Source organism: Haliotis asinina, chromosome 6 (assembly GCF_037392515.1).
Source record: "Haliotis asinina isolate JCU_RB_2024 chromosome 6, JCU_Hal_asi_v2, whole genome shotgun sequence".
Classification (NCBI taxonomy): Eukaryota; Metazoa; Mollusca; class Gastropoda; order Lepetellida; family Haliotidae; genus Haliotis; species Haliotis asinina.
In genome coordinates this window covers 64,739,174-64,762,844 of record NC_090285.1, presented here as the reverse complement: position 1 = coordinate 64,762,844, position 23,671 = coordinate 64,739,174, and the positions used below count along the sequence as shown (strand labels likewise).

The 23,671-nt window shown below is 38.6% G+C and overlaps 1 protein-coding gene across 2 annotated transcripts; it reads left to right on the top strand.

Annotated features, from left to right (window-relative positions):
* Positions 1-5,174: 5,174 nt before the first annotated feature.
* Positions 5,175-10,465, top strand: LOC137286976 (carbohydrate-responsive element-binding protein-like). 2 transcript variants are annotated; one of them, XM_067819040.1, is made up of 7 exons: positions 5,175-5,340; positions 6,190-6,483; positions 7,020-7,098; positions 7,242-7,341; positions 8,636-8,765; positions 8,990-9,119; positions 9,367-10,462. In XM_067819040.1, the coding sequence occupies exons 1-7, from the start codon at positions 5,248-5,250 to the stop codon at positions 9,471-9,473; spliced, it is 933 nt and encodes a 310-aa protein (XP_067675141.1). In that variant the 5' UTR covers positions 5,175-5,247; the 3' UTR covers positions 9,474-10,462. The 2 variants fall into 2 exon arrangements, with proteins under 2 accessions (XP_067675141.1, XP_067675142.1); XM_067819041.1 differs by lacking the exon at positions 5,175-5,340 and adding an exon at positions 5,812-5,942 and having other exon boundaries at positions 9,367-10,465.
* The last annotated feature ends 13,206 nt before the right edge of the window (positions 10,466-23,671 follow it).

Here is a 23,671-nt window from a genome sequence, read left to right as displayed (position 1 = left end):
TACTATCATTATTATTAAATGTGACATTTCACGTGGCATATCATGATGCAGACTGCATATACACACCTACCCTGTGGGTGACACGGGAACGTGTTAAAAGCACCCAGCAGTCGAGCAACAGCACGTGCAAGAACCGTACGTGAAATAAGACACACTGATCAGGTGTATGTCCACGAGACGATCCATAAAATAATACCTTTACACCTACATACATGTATATACATACTTGAAACTACCACCGTGGTGTTACCAACAAGATACAGAATTGACGAAACAGATCATTCTTACATCAAAGCATTTACTAACAAGATCTATAAGCCAGCCTATTGACAAAACATATAGGAAAACCAATCATACGCACATTCATACATGCAAAATAGCAGACTGTGTAAATATTTACATTAGATTTATCCTGAACATACTTATGCCTATATTATTCAATTATTTATATCACAGTTTAAATTGCTACGTATATATCAATTACAAATGTGTAATTACCAACCTATAATCAAATGTCAACCTTGTAAACAGTTCTCATGTGTGGTACAGTGTTGTGCATATCAGTAGTAGGAACATGGCGGGAAGAGGTATGTTTGCTGGAAAGCTGAGTCTGGGCTATTGTTAACACAACCGAAGACAATGACGTAACAATAAATCGACCCTTAAATAAACAATGAACCAGTATATGATAAAATGTTAAGAATGATAAAGAAGAAGTTGACATCCATAACGTTTTGTCTTATATATTAGAATACCAACTTCTAAATGAATCTCAAGAACCTCACAATGAACTGCACAGTTAAACTAAGACCAGATACAGCTGAACTGGCAACTTATTGTAAAGAATATAATGTAAAAGGAAATCTGTGGGACCACGAAAAACCTGAGCTATAATTAGAATCGTTAGTTATAAATTTAAGTACACAATATACAATCCCAGAATTGTTTTGTATCCCCAAAGGGAGTTAACTCTCCCACCAAGAGTAATGATTCCAATGGCTCTTCCTATCCACAAGCTGTATCATCAAAAACTGTCATCATCAAATGACAGCAACATATCGGCTTATTGAGATTAACACCATCGCGATTTTATCCTATTTTGATATCTAACCTGTTAGCGAGCCATTTTAACGTCGGTTCTATAATACTTCGTATTCCACTAACCCCTGCGTGTCAGCTGCATGGAGGTGGATGGGGAAATCCCACGGGGATGAAACCTCCTCACCACTTCAGTGAAAGCCCCTACCCAGGAAGTAGCACTTTCACTTTAAAACGCAGTAAACTGTCTACTCGTGCACCTGCTGACTGCGTTTTAGTAGTTTCGTTTCTCTGAGTTCTTCATTTGAATAATTTCATTAGCAAATCATTAGTTCAGTCATTATAAATATCTTGGTTCGCTGTTTGTATGACAAGACAGTTTTAAACGGGGATAACAGAATGCATAAGAAGAGGTATAGGGAGGTGCTTACGTTGAGTATACCATTCACAACTCATTTTCGCTTATTATCAAACCGATTATACTCGGCAACACAAACCATGCAGCCGTTTCGGACCTGTCAAGTTGTCTGTATGATTTCCTAAATATCTTAGTCGCACTGCGAACAAAACCTCTGCAGCTACGATCGCTATCTGATGACAACGGCAAGCTCGGTTTTAAGGCGGCTCAACTGATTGGCTACTTCGAGAAGTACAGAGCTAGCAAAGGGAGGTAATAAAATTATCGGCCGCCCGTAGATGCATCAGTGGTATAGAGGAGACTTATAGGAACGCATACCCTGGAGATATCGAGGGTGTGGAGATCTTAGAATGGGATCATTTTACAGGTTTTTATATTTATTCTCAGGAAAAAGATTGCCGTTAGAGGCTGACGCAAGACGCCACCAAAGACTACACATTGAGGAACGCTGGAAACATTATTTAAGTATCAGCAAGTCATATATTTTGATGACACACATTGCTGGACATGTCCAAAGCAGAGGACTGTATAACTATTATTCTCTTCAAACAAACCGAATGCCGAGATGTTGATTTATTGGTTTAGTGAGGGGTGGCAATAAAGTACCTACAGTACATGTGTTCATTTTCGGAGAACATATCTTTCTCCATGTCCCTCTACACAGACAGGGGAGGTCACCTCGGCAGAGCGGGTAAACAGGTCCAAAGTGAGATGTGAAAACATACAGCGCTTAGCATCAGCTGTGCTCGCACCCATTCGGGCCATGTCAAAACATAGATTACAGAACAGTCTCGTTTCCTGTTTACTGGTTTCCGTCCTATTGCGCATTTAAGTGCGATAACCAGTCCAGAAGTTTCACGCTAATTCATTTAACTGGATACATGAATATTAATCTGTATGATTTGATAAATCTAAGCACTTGTTTATTACCTTCGTACAGCGTGTTCTGTCGTACAGCGAGCTCTGAAAAACTTAAACCTGGAAATCGTGGAAATCTCGAAACGAGGCTCTGCCGCTTGAAAGGTTTGTCGATCTGGTACGGAATATATAGACTATCAATTAGATTAACTACACTGAATAAGCGTAAAAAACACATAATAGGTGTAACCAGTGAGACACATGCATTGTGAAATGTTTACGACCTCATCAAACAGGGGCGTTTTGTGATTTCTTAGTTAAGGTGTGCTGCATAAAACTCGAGATATAATATAGAAATACGGTGTTCTTAAAGTTTAAAACTAAAATTCATTTTTAAATACTATTATCTTATGAAACAAGGCATTGGAATTCCGTGTAACCAGAGTTGTCCGTGGCGTCTATTTTCACATTTACCAAGAAATTTCGGATCGACTGAAAAGTAGGTCACTGTTTGAATAGGTTAATGATACTCATGTTTCTGTGTGTTGTTTGAAGTTCGCTGACGGAGAATATTGCTTATCAATCAAAACTTCAGGGCTATCCAACTGTCGTTTCACACGTACATGGAGAGCTGAAATGGATTTGCAGCAACCTATCAAGCAACGTACACATTAAACATGACTTCACGAAATGCACGTGTGTTTCTTTCATGTCACCCTCTTTAAAATCGTCAACGCGACATTGCACAGTCCCGCCATATCATCCCATTTGCTAGGAGCCCTTGCAAGTCTAGATTAGCTTATCTGCTCAGGGACGTTTTAAGCACCAGATTAATGTTACTCCACTGACAGCTATAAATAACTGTTAGGAACGTTTATATAATGTGGGTAGGTGGGTGAGTAGAGGAGGCAACATATGGGCAGTGTGAGGGTCTGTACTGTTGTTTTCGCGCTATGCAAATATGTCTATTAGAAAAATTTATTTTGAACACAGATAAATGGGATCACGAAAATTGGTTGGCATAGCAACGTATCAAGGAGCAGAAAAGCCGCGATGACCTTGGAATTGAACGCTCGCCCTCGGTAAACCTGAAAGCCTCGGGAACGTTTTTCGCATGATTGACAATTGTCTGTCTGCTTGATACCACGATCACGTTTTAACAGCACAGTAAAATCCCCATGTTATGTAAATCGTATACGAAACACTGAATGTGTGCTAGTCCAGGTCGATAAAATTGTATTGAACAATCATTGCACTAAAATTCATATCAGGGTCAAAGTAATGATATATGGGACTGGTGATAAGGAAACTGAGTAGCGTCAGTTGACCATACGGGGGCTTGATGAACCCGCCGCGACCACAGCTACAGACAGCTACAGTCATGACCTTGTGGGTAAACAGTATATCTCACCTTGACAGCTTTCCCAACTAAACCAGTCCAATCCAGTTCGGTCGCAATGGTCGCCATTTTGCACCTCGTGTCCACATAAACAACCAAATGATACATTAAACAAAACGTTTATTAAATATACTTGTCAGTTGTTTGAAATACGATTGTTTAAATATCACAACAATGTACTCAAACATAAATACAGAACCCTGAATTTGGTTAGAAGCACACAGACGCCATTGCCTCTAACACTCCCCGAGTCTGTGTGACAAACAAATGTATAGATATATAAAAAAAAACCAAAGAATAAGCAAACCACGCTTGTACAATTGTTTGTAGGAAAAGGTGTTTTACAAGTAGAATGTAAATTTTAGCAAGCTCATCAACAGTTCTAGTCAAGTGTCTGTTTGAACTCAAATCACGGATAATTCTATATTACTTATTAACTGAAAGTAACTACAATTATAGAGAAAATGAAAATGTATTTATGATTAATAAATATAACTGTAAAATTCCAGCAATGGGTAACCATGAACGGGAGTGACGATATGACGACACTGTTACCACACCAGGTACAAAAGTTTGAACAAATACTGAAATGTTTGAACATTTATGTGGACAAATACGAAATGTTGAAATGAAATCTACAAGAACAACACAATGTATAAAATATTAATAACACTAGCCTTGTCCTATTTACATAAACACGGGTATTTCTAGAATTACCCCGCACTGCTTCAGACAGGCCTGATTTATATTATATATGTATATCAGTCTGTGTATGGGAACATTCGAATCAGCTCATACTGATCTCCAGACATTAAAGACAGTGGTGAATATAGGACAAACTACAAAAAAAATGTATAGTTGTATCAAGGGAACAAAATGGCGGATACGAAACTACCGCTGGCATACACACACAGTAATGCTATCTGCAAACTAAATAGTGTAAACAACTATCCTGCACATGCCATAATCTTCTAAACTAGCTGTCTGATGGCAAAACGTATTATTATTTGGCTAAACAACCATATATAAAAAACATGAACAGTATGTAAATGCAAGCTAATAATAGTGACGATCAATAATGACATCACTCTTCTTGTGGAAGAAGGCAAACATTTAATCTGAACCATGTCAGTGTAAATTCTTACAAAATCATCTTTTCAACAAGGGTGTACATAAATAAAACGCAATTTGTCAAATGACTTAATAGATTATAAAGTTAACTTCTCAATAAAATCCAGTTCTACCTAGGTGTTACCAGATGACTTCTTCCCGGTTTTACTATTCTTATTTTTATTTAAATGCATTTTTTATTTTTCACATTAATACTCACCTGAAACCTTAATTATTTTAGCATATTCAATCCGTCTGGAAATGTGTTGTCCAAACATGAAAGCGCCAGATGCTAAAAATAGATCACCGCGCGGTGCATTCTGGGACGTGGTATAAAAGGCAACTCTCCCGCCGACAGCCATACAGTCAATGGTGGACAGCCGTACAGAGAACTTTTTGAATAGACAATAGTAGAAATACAGGAATGCTTGCTGTTGAGTCTGGGGTGTGGGCCGCCTTTCTCAACCAGTCGGATCTAGATCTGACAACTTACATCAATCCACAGACTGACTGCCAGGTACGTATTTCCAATTATTCCATGAAAAATCACTTTTCTTCGGTCTGTTGTTAGGACTCCCGTGCGCGGAGTCGGATCGGAATTTCGCGACAATTTCTGACAGCGTAAACGTACGCGATTGTTTGGTATATGTTAACGGAACGCGTAGCGAAATGCGACAACTATTATTCCAGCAAAGCTTAGATTCTCAACAAGCTCAGAAAAACCGACTTTGTGAGCCTCGTACTACAAGACTCGTCAGTAACTCTTTGCCCGCTTCGAACTGCAGCTCGCCGTAAAAGTTTCTCGGTGATGGAACCTCTGCTTTTATACGCGTAAGTGCTCGATCATTGACGTCACACGGAGCTCAGGACCAATCGGAGCGCTCTGTTGGAGGTCACATGGCCTTGCCAAGCGCAGGCACGTGGGCTCTTTGGTCACGTGGTACAGAATCATGAGTGATATTTTTGTATAACGTACCAGGATATTTGCATATTTGTTTGGAAAGAAGCCAAGACTGATTTTCTGTTCGATTTCTGGTTGCATTACATGCAACGACTCAGTTGGATGTCAAATAAATGTCAGCATCGCACTCTTGGTGGATTATGATGTTAGCAAATCAAGTATGGATTATTTGTGCTCTGTTTACAGATATTCAATCATGCAACATCCTCTTTTACAAAAACACCCCAACTCTTTTTGGGTGGTGGGGTGATATATCCCGTCCCCATTTTCTAATACGCCACAGCGTTAAATTATTATCTTTATCGGTGGTATTTTACTTATATTTCTTTAATTGTTTTTGCGAGTGACTGGTTTCTTACTCCGCAGACTTCTTCTGAGTATTAGACATTTTGTTTCTGTTTCCAGAACACCCTGTTCCCAAAGACTCTGATCGATGAGCCATACCAGGACCTGTCTGTCGATGCTGTAGATGATCTACTGCGATCACTATCGGGGGACAGCGCCTCAACCCCACCCCCAAGTGAAAGCGATGTCCTCTTACCAGAGGAACCGTCGACAATAATCCCCACCCCTGTGTTTGATTCCACCCCTCCATCCACCCCTAAGCCTCAAGACGAGCCTAAGGAGGAAAACCTTGTACCCCGTCACAAGAGACCAGCCCATAAGCGAGCGGAGGTGAAGCGTCGTGGGAAGATAAAGGTAATTATTTGTCTTGTTGCGCATCTAAGCAATCAGTTTGGGTGGGTGGAGGTTACTATTACACATTTTGTAATTTAATTTAATACTTCTATTTCATTATTTAATAATTTATTTATTTATTTACCAGTGTGTGTGTGTGTGTGTGTGTGTGTGTGTGTGTGTGTGTGTGTGTGTGTGAGAGAGAACAATAGATCTACCGAATATGACTGCACGTTTGATAGCTTGTATCTGCACAGTGCTGCGGTAAATGAACTTTTGTGCACGTCCCAGGATAAATATCCACCGACAGCAGTTGTACCCATTTCTGCTTGTACCCGTAAACCGTTTGTAGTGCCTACTCCATCCATTATATTACGTATTTCGTTCATTGTCATTTTTAGGAACTTTAATATTTCCTCCGATTTTATCACTTTGATGCAGCTCGTTTGATTATCTCCAATGTTTGGAATGAAAGCAGTGTTGATATTGTACGAGACAGAAGGCGCTAAGAGTTGTCTCCCTTGTTTAACATTTTTGCCATTTTCTTATTTCTGCAGACCAACTTAGATGACCTCCGTGATCTTCTCCCTCCAATCCACAATCAACGGAAAAGCGAGTCGCTCATTCTGTCAAGAGGTAAGTTTCATTTTGTTATTCCTGACGTAATCCCCTGACTTATAATTTGGATCCTACTAACAGGATAGGGCGAAGCGTGCTTAAGACCAGTTGTTAGCGAGTGTGTTCGGTTGAGTATTCTGACTCCTCTCCCACTCTTGTAGCGGCTGACCATTGTCGCCAGTTGAAGGCCGAGAGAGCTCGCGTCGAGGAGGAGAAGTCGAAACTTCGCGCGGAGATAACCGCCTTGACAGCTGAGATTGAGTAAGTGTCATCATGCATGTCCCAAACCATGGCGTTCTCTTTCAGAGCCCAGACGCTGGACTGGCTACTTGCTTCTGACGAAAAAGGAAAGCTCCCTATTTCGTCAAGGGCAGGTAGCCATGTCTATCTGACGAAGGTGAGTGATGTTTGAGAACAATGAAACTAGGACAAACTGATAAAAATTATTGGCTTTTAAAATAGTTTCAACTAGTTACAATCTTTGTTTTGGGGTTGTTGTTTTTTGGGGGGTTCAGAAACATATTTAGAGTCGTTTCACCATAAAGCAGACCCGTGAAGGTCCCGGGGTAGAATAGGCCTTCAGCAACCCATGCTTGCCATAAAAGGTGACTCAGCTTGTCGTAAGAGGCGACTAACGGGATCGGGTGGTCAGGCTCGCTGACTTGGTTGACGCGTGTCATCGGTTCCCAATTGCGCAGATCGATGCTCATGTTGTTGATCACTGGATTGTCTGGTCCAGACTCGATTATTTACAGACCGCCGCCATATAGCTGGAATATTGCTGAGTGCGGCGTAAAACTAAACTCACTCACTCACTCACTCGTGTGTTGCAGCCATGAAATAGTGGTGTTATTCCTGATATAAACCACAGGCTACGGGTTGTGAGGTCAATATCTTTATAAACTCGTGTGTTGCAGCCATGAAATAGTGGTGTTATTCCTGATATAAACCACAGGCTACGGGTTGTGAGGTCAATATCTTTATTCCGTAGTGGAGACACTCTGTAACAGTAATCAGTCATTTTACTATATACATATGTATATGAGTTTATTAAGTTGGTGTAATAAGGGCACCGTTGGTGTAGGTGTTTAGCTGACTGGTGCAGCATATGTCTTTAATATCACAACTACTGTTTAGTTTGTAACATGATGCCACCTTCGTGTGTTGCACTTCAGCAACCCATGCTTGCCATAAAAGGCGACTATGCTTGTCGTAAGAGGCGACTAACGGGATCGAGTGGTCAGGCTCGCTGACTTGGTTGACACATGTCATCGGGTCCCAATTGCGCAGATCGATGCTCATGATGTTGATCACTGGATTGTCTGGTCCAGACTCGATTATTTACAGACCGCCGCCATATAGCTGTAATATTGCTGAGTGCGGCGTAAAACTAAACTCACTCACTCACTCACCATAAAGCATCTCTATTTGACCGGTAAGTATTATGATGTCAGTACAGCTGTATCAGACATAGCATTTGTATGTATGTATGTATCTTGATATTCTTGATGCCAATTTGTACATGCTAGTCATGTTCTTGACTTCTGTGTTACAGCTCGTTCCAAAAGGACCTTCCGGCAATGGGATTGAAGGCTGATGGTGTTACCGTCAAGACGAAGTCAATGGATAATATGTATAAAGCATACATTGAGGAGCGCACGAAGGGAAACTGGAAATTCTGGATTGTATCCTTCTCAAACGAAATGCACTTATAAAACACTATATTGACTATGTCTGATCAGTTCCTTGTTCCTTCGTTTTGCTCCTTATATATATTTTACTTTGTTCACACTCTGCTTTCACAAAATTTACTTTTGATAAACATAGGAAGATCTTACATTGGTAAAGAATCATGATTTTCAAGCAGAGAATCATATTTTGTAGGATTTGTTTCCTTAACCCAACGTAGTTCAGTTTCATGATGCGGCCGTTATTTGAGACTTACACGACCGGTGTGTCCACTTCAACCATTGAGTCCTTCCTGTCATCCGTCCGCCAGTGGACAGATGAGACCCTTGGACTCGCCAATCTCAGATCTGGTAGGTACACATTCTGTTATCGTTTTTCATGTAAACTAAACAAATTCTGTACTTCCATCACCTCCCCACCGGTATTCCAATTCTTCCTATTTTCACTATGTAACTTCGTCCCGGGTTTAAACATATTTTTCATTTCGATGTTGCACTTTTTGATATTAACGGCAACGCCGAAAGGCGATGTCATTGATATATTGTCTAAATAAGAGAGTATATACGTACATTTTAATGTTTGTTCATATTATTTCAGTGATAACACGTGGTGTTCTACGTGTCAGCAAAGAAACCAGCATACTTACAAAACCAGGGTCGCTCCAACAGGAAGCTGTTCAGTCAACTGAGAGCTCCATTTCATAGTATCATTCTTTCTCGAGACACTTCTCGAGAACTGTAAATACTAATTTACATGTAATTGTATCGTAAGGACTTCGAGAGGCAGCAAATACTCAAGTCATATTCTCACCACATCGCCCATCATTGTGTCATACAGAATCACAAAAACGCATTTAAACACCGAGACTCTTGCCGTATTTCATGCAGTGTTTTGTGTCACCCAGCCCGGTAATGTCACCCGGTTCTAGAGTTAGTTGTACAAATTGATGGATTTTACCGTCTCCTTTCTGAAAGGAAATTTGTTAATTTTGAGGAAAGCTATTTCTTCCAGTGATCATATCACATGGGTATGCGTCCAGGCAAATTCTCGCATGAACCTTTAAATGATTTTTAAATGCAGAGACATGTTCTGGCATGTTATCCTGATAAAAGATAGATTTTTTGGCAGTAAATATTACCATCTATTTTTAGATGTGTAAGCCAGTAGTCCAATCTCTGAGAGGTTGGAAATGGATAGGAGCACACATATTGGTATATTATAAATGTGTGTGTGTAACCTGTAAATACTCAAGTCTCGTGGATATTCAGAGTCAAGAAACTACATTGTCTTTAATCCCAAATGAATATTCTTTATATTCAAAGGTTTAAAATATATTTTTCAGATTTTATCAGTTAAGACATAAAGTAGTAATCGTATGTTTTCTTTTTTAAGAATTCATTTTAATAAATTGTATATTATTCGTAAGATGATTGCTTACATAACAAAGAATATTTTTATAGCCCCATGACAAGACCTTTAGAGACATGCCTGTTAATATTTTTGAGTGTCATGAAGTGATACTAGATATCGAAACACTGCTCAGCCTGGATGATTGGTGAGCGTTTTGTACCTGAACATTTGTAACGTTACAAGGACGAGAAAGCTTTAATGTTGTGTTGTATATCTGATGTACAGTGTTAATGTGTATTACTAGTCTGTTTGTCTGAATAAAGACAAGTAATCAAATTAAGAAGAATTTTCGTATTCAATTAGATTATATTTTTTCTGTCTGAAGTCGTTAAGCTACTGTAAGTAGCATTTGGAAATGTGCAAGACGTTGGCATGTAAAATGTTTTCAGGGTACCTGATACCAGAAACTGCATTTGGACATCATGAAAGACGGTGACATGTAAAGTACATACAGAGTACGAAGTGCCAGATACCAGAACCCATCTTGGAAAACTGGCCGGATCATATAATTATGCGGGATTTAACGTCGCCGTACGCTAGTTGTTAGACATGTACATAGTTTAGTGGGTGGCGTGTCGTCGACATCTCAGCGGTTTGATCCCCGGCGGCATGAAACGGTGGAACTTAATCTACTTGGCCGAGAGGGAATACTGCATGAGTGACCTGCTCGGCGTCAGTGTTTGATTCCGACTGGGGAATTCACATGCTTCTGTTCAATGTAGCATGGTATATCAGGCTAGAAGTGTGAAAACGGAAGTCATGATAAGCACACACGTGCATGCATTGTGGTCAGAATACATAAACGCAATAGTGCATTTCTTCGCACACATGCGTATGCAAGCACACACGTGCATGCATTGTGGTCAGAATACATAAACGCAATAGTGCATTTCTTCTCACCACACCTCACCTCAGCTACTCAGAAGGAGTATGGTTGTGCGTTTCCGAGGCTCCCTGTCCAGACTCGATTACCTGAAGGCCACCATAGCGACATGGCAGAAATGTTTAACAGCAGGCCACACTTTAGGACCACTGTAATTAGAAGAGTCATCTAGCTATTAACAACTGGACAGTTACTTATTTCCTGGTGTACACATGATCCTGTGTGTGCTTGACAAGACAACTCCCAATGTCTTCGTTTCCTCATGAGGTTCCTCTTCTTCATATGAATAAACTCGTATTCCAGCCAAGGCCTACATCGTCGAGCACACCTTGGTATAGTCCGAAATAGTCTAGTTATATGCTGGACTAGAGGTTCCTCAAGATTTTTCTTGGGACTCGAGCAGACCTACCATACAAACGGGGAATAAATCATCAAAACTGAACTCATATATACCAAAATGTGAACAAAAATCACCCAAATAGGAAAATAAATTTCCAAAACTGCAACTATATCCTCTAAAACCGAAACAAACGCTCTGCAACGGAAAACTAAACAAGTGAGTGAAGCACCTGCACATCAACTAACGGGGTGCTACGGAGTATTACTGTATAGGAGATTGTAGGAGGCGATGACATCGTGATATCGGTTATAATTACGTTAGATAACTCTTAATTGTTTATGTCTAGTTGACACAATATTTTGATTGTGTATATGTTTTGTGTATATGGGCCAAGGGCCTTCATACATAATAAAAAATCTTTGACTTTGACGAGGGGGCAGACAAGAATGGCATAGTGACGTCAATATAGTGTGGCGTATTGCACAAAAAGTGGCGGCGCCTTTGATCCTTCGTCGAATCGTCTTTGAAGCGGATGTATATATGTATGATACGCAAGCACATGGACAGTACATGTTGACACAAGTTTCTCATTACAAAAAGGCAAAAAAGGAAAAAATGTGTGATAAGTGATAATGGTTTTACGCCGTGTTTATCACTATTCCAGCAATGTCACGACGGGCGACACCAGAAATTATCCAGGCTACCCAATCACCCCTGAAGCATGAAGAGAAAGATACTCGAATCATGCAGAAACTGCTTATTAGACTAAAACATACCAGTGAAAGTATTTAGGCGAACCTTTCTATCCACATCTAAACATAGCCCAGTATTGCTCTGGTGGAGGGTCAAGGACGTAGTATTGTATCATCGTTTCCATATTTTCGTGATTTATGCTGATCGATTGAGCTGCGACTGTTCACTTGCATGTCCTGTCAATGACTCCACAGCCGTCATAAAAGATTTGTGAGTTTTGGACAAAAACATATGTACGACTTTACTGTGTATTACCTATCTACAAAAGGTGTAAATTAAAGGCTGCATCGGAACACGGTTCGGTGAGAGATTGAGCCCAGTCTACCAAGTGTTTCCGGTGCCTTAAGTGGTATAGGGGAATGTGATATCTTGATAAAGGGGCACAGGATCTCATGACTTACATCAGGGTTCTCTGAATGACTTCGATAATGCATCGGGGCTGTCGTGATGCGTCACCGGTCTAATACATATGTAGTCTTCGTCTGTTCTGATAAACGTACATGCGAACCGACAGTCCAGACTTCCCTTTGATTTCGGCTGTCATCGTACAGACAGCTGTTTAATGAACAACTTACAAAGCCGATAGTATTCCACGCTATTATACATTAATAATGTTATAATATACGTTAATAATGTTATAATGATCGTATTATTCATTTGTATAGCGCCCATTTCCAATGTAGCACTGCTCAAAAGTGATGAATTATTACCCCGGATAACCCATGCTGCCTGTGAGGCGCTAGAAGGTTATAGTCACATGAGTTTCCAAACGGGTACCCGTATTCTGCTGGATGAACAGGAGCAAATATGAACGAACTCTCCTGCCTAAGGTGGGACCACATGCACCACAGGTGCTTCAATGCAGGACAGGAACTCTCACAGGTCAAGCTACCAAACACGGTTACCCATCCAAGATTCTCCGTGCCAACGTTGCTTAAAGGTCACATGCAACGTAAAACACAACCTTGCAGATTCTGATACCTTTCGGTATGCTACACTAACCGAAAAAGCTCATAACAAATGCCAATTTAACCTATAAAGTTGAAAAAACCGCGATGAAGAAAATGCCCGCGAAATCGCGAGTTCAAACGATTCATTAATTTCCCCACCAACGCTGAGGGGAAAGTGGTTTCAACAGCTATGCTGCGTTGCACTCATAACGGATGCGCAGTGAATAGGTTCGTTAACCCTAGAACAAAATATTGCATTTTTGATTTGCGATGATACGGTTATAATTTGGTTATTTGGTTTGTTTAATCAGCAATGCATTTTATATATTAGGAATAAGTGACAAGAGAGTTTAATTATGTTTAATTTTTTATTACATGTGACCTTTAACTTCAACTGATTCGTGACCACACACAACACATTTATCATACCCCACCGAGTTGAACAAAAATGTATACTGGACTGGACATTTAAACATAGACAATTTTCATAGAAACAAACTATACCGTTTACATTTAAAAGCTTCAGTGAGAAGAAAGATTCAAGTTCTAGTTAAATCTAGACTTACTTCATTTTGGAGCTTTAGTTATGCATAAATGACTGGGTAGAAGGGAAAACAATGCGGTTCAGGGACTATGCGACAGACTAGAACGTGCTTCAAGATAGAAAGAATGGGCTCGCACTATAAATCATCACTAAGTTTCGTTAAATCACGTTCACAAATCATATAATCCCACGCGCGAGACGTTTTGCACACGGAGAAGAACATACGTAATTATATACAGTTAGCTAAGAACCCAAATGCCCATTTCCACATAATGCTTAGTGGACCTTTATCAACTTTCATGCATAAGGTTGATAAACACAAACACGTGTTGTAGGCGTGCTTTCCACTTTCGTCTGAATCTCTTGCTTTAGAACATAAAGAGTCTACCTTCATATGTGAACCTCACCCTTTTCAAGGGGATTCAATGGTGGTGATATACAATGTTTGCTAGAGTTTGGACAAGCCAACTACAGGTCTCTATTTTTATTTCGGAACCTGTAGTGTACAATTCAAGGGAGGTCACTCTGCCAAGGTAACCTCTTGATAGTAAAAAATATGAACACATGGAGGTAGCAGGCACTGATCTAGATGTTCCCGAAACATGTCATTTTATACCATGACAGGACTTCATAGGAATGTAAGTATGAAATCACGATCCTTGCACATTTTTCATTGACTAATTCTTGCTAATCAGGTGATGTAAATATCCAGTTTGATCGAAACACGTGTGATTGGCATTGAATACATGAGTGTTGCGCTAGTGATTGTCAGTCAATGTAACCGATAACACAGCTTTGAGGACCGAACATAATTTTGATCATAATTAGAAAATTGTATAATACGGTATCTAGATTTAGGTTTGAACGAGAGTACGACGTGGATATTGCCCACCGGCGTTTGATGCTGAAATTAGGTCGAGGGCTCAGTATTTCCGCAAAGCATATATTACATAATTCTTGGTTACGGGATCGAAGTACATACATACGTTACAGAATGCATTATTTAACACTGTGACAGCTTTTTCAGACTTTCCCAAACTGGTTTCATTAACAATTGTATGACAGGCAGGAAAGGATGTTTAACCAAAAGATGTACCATTGATGAACTGTGTAGACTTTGCTTGGTGTTGGGTATAACCAGGGAGCCTATATAGAGGGGAAGAAGAAACTCCTCGAAAAGCCGCTGAACGTATGTCTCGGGTGGTTACGTAACCAGTGGAGCCAATATGGTGGCAGCATAGTATTTAAGATTCAGTCCGGTTTTTTTCAACAGCTGATTAAGTTCGTTGAGTGTTGTAACAACTGAAATCCTACATGTAGAAGATAGCTTAACTATTTTGTCACTTCAGTTTAAGTTAAATAATTGGTATTTGTGTCCGTATTAGGACAGTAGATTTGTAGTAAAGTTTCAAGTTGGTAAGTTATAGCTCACTGGCTTCTATTCTCGATTCACCGCGAAGATAGACTAAACTGTGCCAATAAAAAAAGTGTTAGGGTGCAATTGAGGTGTGTGAAAAATATGACATTTCGCCATTGAAATGCTATACGCCGTTCTTTGAGTATTCCTAGTTACTTCCTCAAAAACATCTTTCACATACACCTTTAATTCATATGAGGGGAATATAGTATCAGGTGAAATGTGTTTGCAAGTAATAGTGATAGTTTCATAATCTAAAAAAGAATGTTAGGGTGTATTTGAGGTGTGTGAAAAATATGACATACTGCCGATCTGCTCATATTCGCCATTGATGCTTGAGGGTTATAGTTCCATAACTTCTTTCTTTCTTGTTGATCTTGAAAACTGGAAAGGTGTTTTAGAACGCTTTGTGAGAGTTTTACACTTTATTTCTTAGGGCAGTGTGACAGTGTCAGTTAACATTTTGTTAATGTCCTTTACATTCCCCACATGCAGTAAGCATGAATTATTAATGTAAACAAAAATGTTTCAAAGTAGATTTTTTTAAAAGGACAGCTGATGTTAACACATGTTCTCGCGATATTTTTGCGTTCTTTAACATGTTTTGGGATTGAAGGCCGCAGTGTATCATTTATCCTTTCATTCATTTACACATGTACTTGTTGCTTTTATTGTTTTTCTTTATTTCGTTGATTCATTCACATAATTCTTGCTCTTAATTCTTACTATAATGAATTAATTCATTCATTCATTGTAAAATTTCGACTGATACAATAAACTGACTGAAGTTCTGTTAAACCAGGGATATATACTCTGTATAGTCTCCCTGGTTAAACACAACTGAAGTTGCGGTGGGGACGAGCCACGTCATTGTGTGCGTTGGAGCATGACGAGTCACACGTTAATTAGTACAAATGGTAAAGAAAGCAAGCGAGTGACCTATCCCTGTTGTAGAGTATCCCTGGTATAACCGAACGTTCAAGATTTGATAGCATCTTACAAGCTTAACTGCAGTACGAATATGACAATGTGGAGTGATGCCACATTGAAACAACGACGTAATATACAATATCAAGTGTCCAGGGAAGAAATTTGATATAAAGCATGATATATGAACTTGCATGTATGAAACATGCATTTTCGATGGGTATATATTCAGATAATTATTTGAAAAAATTGTAAATAGTGTTGTAACTGAATAACAGTTGTCATAATGTATTTGTGGTTTATTCACAAAACAAAACTCACAGTTGTTTAAAATATTCAAAGTGACGTATTGACTTTGTTATATCGATTGACGTAAATGTCTTTACAAGTTACGCTGAACACCTGAAAGAGGATTTTGTCCAAACCTGGCAGGTTGTTATAAGTATGACGTTTGTAAATAACAATCCAGCACAAAGACAGACTCTGAGTAAAGGGTCAAGCATATTAGCTTTAGGGTGTTTCGGTGTCTATACATTGCATAGTGGTGATCATTGTTACTGGCTAGTGTCAGCCTATCAAGATATATAACACTGACGTGTACGCGCAGCTGAAGCGTGGTCGCCGAGTCATTTGGATCCCGGGTATCTGAATACCCTATCCGTACCCCCTTCACCTTGGCCGCTTCCTTCATATATCAAACTGTGTAGCCAATATTATGAAAAAAAGCCCGGTCTTCTAAATGACTGTTGCTAAAAACGTTGGGCAAGCCCTGAATACTATCAAAATAATATAGTTTTGCACCTATCGGGCTTACACGGAAAAAAACCACTTGCAACGCGCCTGGCTATATAAAGCAAACTACACGGCACACTTGAAATCAAGTGTTAGGGCAATCGCATAAGACTGAACTCACCTCCCTTCCATTGAAGAGATATTAATTAGTCTAAAGATGGATCCAAAACGTTCAAATATTTTTTTTCTAAAACGAAAGCATAAATGAATTTATACTTTCGAATATAAATTCTGACAGGTGATGTTTCTGTGTCTGACATAGATGACGTTGAATTCCTTCTACAGGTATAATATACATTAATTTATACTTCTGAATATAAATTATGACGAGTGATGTTTCAGGATACATGAGCAAGAGATGACGAATTTCATATTTATACAAGGACAAGCAGGGATAAAAGAACACTTGAGAAATGATTTACACTTTGTGTGAGGTCATTTGAATATGAAGCTCGACTCAGGCATTCGTCGGACTGTTGTCACTCTATAAACTCATACAAAATGAAAGTCAAATGTTACAGTTTTAACACGTGTTATACCTCGATGAATGTAGTTTCAGTCAGTACACGTGACTCGGCGCTTACAGTGACAGCCATGCTGTTGGCTTGACGCATTGTTCCCTTGTGGGGACTCGAACCCATGTCTTCAGCTTGAAGCAGTGAGCGATGTGATCACGTGGTTACCCAACACCCAGTTCCAGACATGCTGTTGACATCCTAGGTGTTTACTTAAAGAGTGTCTCCAATGTTTCGATGTACATGTATTTAGCAAGAAATTTTTAAGCATGCATTTGTTGTGGAAGCAGGCGCGACTGTCAATCGCTATGTGAGATCCTATTTCACTGAAATACTTCCTGCAGTCAGTTGGTGTCAGTCCTTCATAAACGGGTATTTTGTGACTGAGTTTAGCAAACAATTTGTACATTGTCTCCGTTATTTTACAAAATGACTAATATAAGATATTGATTGTTACATGTAGTTATTGTTTCACAGATATTGTGTGACAAGTCACTGGATTTGTTCTATTCCTTTTAAGCTATTAAGAAAAAACAATCAACGAATTTTGATGCGATGTTTAAAAATGCATTTCGCAGAAATGCATACAGAAAGGACGAGTATACAAATTCCCAACGCTGAGATAGAACGTGGTATTTAACACTGTGTAATGCCTTATATGAGTATATCTTACATAGGTCACACCCGCAATACGTAGTTTCCAGTTAGCTAGTCCTGGATATGTTTAGCTGAATTTATCTGTGGATTAAAAAATGGTTGGAGAATATATCTAGATTCCTCTCCGTGGTGAAATATAGAGTGTCTTGAAAAATATATGTTTACTCTCAAGGTGTGTAAACCTCAGGGGTGTGTACTTTGTGTTCAGATTCACTCAGTAAACTTATCAACTACGTAATGACATAGAGTGAGTGAATCAAGAAATATTTCTGATGGAAATTTTATTGTGCTTTTTTTTTTTTTTTTTTTTTTATTTATATGTTTTTTTACATTTTTGTTCTTGTGTGTTTGATTGTTTGGGGGTATTTTGGAGGTTTTGTAGGGGGTGGGGTAAGTGGTTGATGTTTTTGTTTTGTTTGTTTTGTTGAGTTTTTTTTTTTACACATATTAATTTAAGAAAAATCAACGATGGATATTTCGGTTACAATCGTAGAAACACGATTTTCAACTTTCATAGACAATCCATGACATGAAGACCAAAACTTATAAAAGCCGCCGATATTGCACTTCATTAGGACCTCTTAATTATGACAGAGTAATGTCTCATTCTGGAGAGCATGAAAAGGATTTTTGAATCTGCTTAAATAATGAGGATTTTGAAGATGACGATAATAATTTTGTGAGGGTCAATTTTTTATGTCTGCAAAACCAAGCAATGCTTTTCTTTTTGTTTATTTAACATTGATTGGAGTTTTCTGATTTAGCCAGATTTCTAGTTTTGGCCAGACATGATTAACGGTGCTGCAAGACCAGAATGTGTGATCAAGTGCCTCAATGTCGCCCAGGCAACAGGTGCATTTTGAATTATCTATATTATCTATATCTCTAACAACATTTCATTTGTCGGTAAGATGTGATGTTATATTCCATATTAGAACCACTGTAGTTTCCTGCCATTGGTACATGTAAATGGCATTTTGTAATAATTGTTCCAGTCACCGGATAAATCTTCGTTGTTTAAAATAGTTCCCATTTTTCACAATGTGCATGTTTGTGGTAACTTCTGACAATAATGTTCTGAAAAAAAACTTGTGTCTCCTTTGCATGCTCAAGGAGCTGATTACTATTTACAGGTAAAATTGGGTTGTGTATTTTGACAAAGTCCTAGAATCTTTGTTAAGAGTTTTCAAATTTAGTTACTGATCTAATGAGATCTGTAAGTGTTAGAAAATCAGCGTTCAGATTCAAATGTTTTACAAAGTTTCCAAAGCAGTATATATTGTTTACGTCAAGTAAATCGTGCATGTATTGTTATTTACGTCAGGTAAATCGTTGATACATCAGACTCTTTGTCAAACAAGTGTTTAAAAAAGACTGGTGAATCAAGATAACATTCACTTTGATGTTGGTTCAGTCGGTGGTATGTTGGTACAATGATAAAGCTGTTGTAAATGTTTTGTGAAACTTGGAATCAATTTTATGTGAATATATAAATTTCTGTTATAACGATGCATCATGTAGTACAAATGATTTTGAGTGGTACGACTTCATCTTGTTCAAAGCTCAGTGAATTCCTTCTCATAAATGAATTTGTTCCACCCCAGCCAAACAATCCGTGCCCCTAACACAGTGCAATGCCAAACAACATGTTACAAACAAAAGGTATTTATTATTTAGTTATGGTATTTTATGTGTTCGGTCTAATGTCAATCAATTATGTATGGGAAATATTGAGTGTAGAATATCATAGTGTATGTGAAGGTGCATGTGCAACCTATTTGTATCAGCTCTTGGCTGCTGCCACGCATGTCACCATATAGATCCACTGACTATCCACGGCAATTGTGTATTTTAGGGAAGCATAGAAGGGCCACGGTGATGTTTTTCAGTCTCATTCTCACCTACGTAGGCAGGGATTGGGAAAGAGAACTTTGTCAATGGGCCATTCTCAGGATTATTAGCCATTTTCTGAATTTAGAATGGGCCATGGCCCTTGCATGAATAATAAACTTCAAAATTCTTTTATTCTAACGTGCAAAATGGCCCACGTCCCCTGCCTTTCCCAATCCTTGCGTAGGAGATACTATCACCTATGTAGGACTTAATATATCCCACGTAAGACTTAGAATCCCCTACGTAAGACATAGAATATCCTTCGTAGGACTACGTATCTCCTACGTAGGACCTAGTATCTCCTACGTAGGACCTAGTATGTCCTACCTAGGAAATAATATCTCGTGCGCTGTACTTAATATCGCCTGTAGCAGATGATCCATAAATGTTAATACACGTTAATCTCAAATGGTCGACTTAAATCCCCTGACACGCAAACAATCTCCTGTTTTACTGTTTCAGTCATGTGTCAACTAAGTATTGCACAATACAGCCATGTGTTCAATTAATTGTTGCAAAGTACTGTCACATGTTGGACTGATTGTTATACTTTAATACTCTGCGCTAAATTTGCTCTGCTGTTTTGCATTTGCAGTTAGTTCACAGTTATATGTTGCTCCAGTTTGCTCCACTTTACTGTTATGCTTTTATTTTAGAGGTCGTTGCACATGAGTCATAATCTGAGCGCAGAGCAAACGTGTCTTAGACTATCGGCGGAAATCTATGCGTATTTATGTTTATACTTACGAGGGGATATAAAAAAAGTAGTGACCCCAACTATCTTCTTGATCTCCAATGTTTGTAAAGTTTCCATTTAACTGTGAAGGGATCATTAGCAGAGCTATATGCAAAGTTTCACATTTGTGGGTAATGTGACACATGAGAAATGATGTCATCACAACTCATTAGGGTATAACATTTGTAAAATAATTGCAGAAATGAAAACGATATGTCGTTTGGTACCTCTCGGGTTATGGTATATCCTCAGATACTATCATATAAATATATCCAGAATCGTATTGACTGTATTCCCGTCATAATCAACAACCAAAGATTTGGAATGCTTGATGTAGATTTAGACAGATTTTCTACGGGCACCCTCACTTCGATCTTTCACAAGCATTGTGTCCAGATGTTCAAGCTGGCATTGTTTACAGTATATTGGGATCTGACACTTGTGATTATTCAGTATTTAGATTAAACCCTTGTCATCTTGTATGAATAGTGGAGACATTAGAATCAGTCTTGTCCTTATGGTGAAGTCATCTGGAAGGGGTAGTCCGACAGCTAGTGTCTTTATACGGTTTGGGGATTGACTATTGAGCTTTAGGTTGCACAATCTCTCGCTCATTCTCTCTCTCTCTCTCTCTCCACACACACACACACACACATATACACACAAACATGTGTGTATATATATGTGTATGTGTATATATATATATATATATATATATGTGTGTGTGTGTGTGTGTGTGTGGAGAGAGAGAGAGAGAGAGAATGAGCGAGAGATTGTGCAACCTAAAGCTCAATAGTCAATCCCCAAACCGTATAAATCCCCTCTTTAGTATATACTACTTATATATGATATGATATGACATGAGATATGATATGATATGATATGATATGATTGCCCAAGAAGGGAATTTGTCTTGTGTTATAGGCGTTGGAATTACAACAATACATATATCCATTACAAACACATTACAAAACGAATAACATCAGTGACCAGGGATTGACTTGGGCCGCGATATCACGATTTTCTCGCACTAGTTGTTTTAAACTAAAGTCGCACTCAAATCTACCTGCAGCGATTTAAAATCGCACCCTGCTCACCTGTATGATAGGAAGTTTATAAATCTGTTTTACTGAGAAAGGATTTGTCGTTATTGTGTCCTGTCAAAGATATTCCCGTAGCTTTCTACCTATTTTTAATCTTCGAAACATAACTTCTGGTATGGAACATCGAACATCGTCACACAGTGCTGCACAGAATGAGCTGCGCTGAAAGGAGTATGGCAAACTCTGAACTTCGCAGTACTGTGTTGTTTATGCACAGTGCGACGGTGTACAGAGTTCGCATTCGGAAGTTGTGTTCTGCAACGTCACACAAAGGGCGGCTACTAACGAAACCATCTTATTCGATATTAAAATCTTTAAATTCTTAAAGACTACGAAAGAAAACGAAGAAACAACTTGACCGACTCATTTAAGTTGTAGTCATATTACGTGAAAAATATGATAAAAATAACTTTCATATTTATAAACAGTAAGATTAGTCCTTTCAACTGGTGTATGATATGCAGTAGCAATGATAATTTATAAGTTCATATTTTCTCTTGATAAACATAAACTTCATCTATGACCTCAGAGCTGCTAGTTGGCAGTATATGCCTCTGGTTGACTGATGTTGAAAGAGTCGCTGACCTTGATGACAACCAGAATGCAGACACCAATGGTGAGGCTAGTAGATCTACAGACTTTTAATTCATTGCAATTCAGGATTGCTTGACTTGAAATTGATTTTGACAATGTCTTATTTGTCTCATTTTCTATTTCTTCTGAACGATCATGATCAGTTAAATCTCATAAGATTTGAAAAAATCTCATGCTTTTGATCCCATGTGAGATTTTATCTCACATGTTTTCTGAGCCAGGTTTATCCCTGCAGTGACACTAGTTGACATGCTCTCACAGATCACAAAGAACAATCAACAGTGGGTAAAATGATTTAAAGTACGTTATAACATGACAGAATATGTTTTTCAATCAATCAATTTATATTTCGGTAATAGGGGCCATAGGCCCAGAGTACAAACAATATACGTTTTATTGTGGTGATGGTACAGGTAGTCATTCAAGCAGGTACATTGTCGAGCAGTAGTGGTTATAAACTGACATTATGATGGTACAAAAGATAACCCTCTTACATTGGGGAAGTTGCAACAATGTATAAGAGTTAGGTATAAGTTATAAGAGTTAGGTGCACTATTCTGAAAAAGAGCTTGATGTATAACTTTAATGCAGTATGCTCTAGAAAGGCGTGATGATTCATGAAAAGTATTATGTGTTTATATACATAAATAAGCACAAAGTTTTATAAAAGTTAGAAATCAACAAATTGAACTATACCAGCAGTAGGTAGACAAGATGTTATGCGAACTGCGATTGAGTTATCTCCCTTGCTTCAGGTGTTGCGGTACTTGTCTCCCAACTGATGCCTTAAATATGTATTCTGCTAATAATGGCTGGTTTTCGCACATTATGATGTGAATAAGCTTCCTTTCATTGCAGTGATAATGAGTACATTGCTTTTGGACATAGTCAAACAATACTTGCACACTCTCTCTCTAGTAATTCCTGACCACCTCCCTGCTTCAGCAACGAGATCATGATTTGTACATCTGAATCTGATTAGAGCTGTTCTGTATCTGTCTGTTCTCACTACACTTAAATACAGCTCCATTTCAAATGAAATTTTGTAGTGACAATAAAGAGATAACTTAGTGCTTTCTTTCATGAATGAAATGTGTTTTTTGTAAGGATTAAACGAATGCAAAGGAAAGGGATAAAGCTGGGCCTAGATTTCCGAAGCTCTCTTAGCGCTAAGGTAGTCTTAAGTGCCTCACATTAACATTAACTTACGACTATTTTAGCGCTAAAAGAGCTTCGAAATTCCAGGCCCTGGACATTAAAAAAATATAGGAATAAAGTACAATGTCTAACAATTTAAGAGTAGCACTGGATACGTAACAAACACATAAAACACAGTCAATAATACTAAGTATAACAAAAAGTACTTCCGTTTGTTTAAAATAACAGTG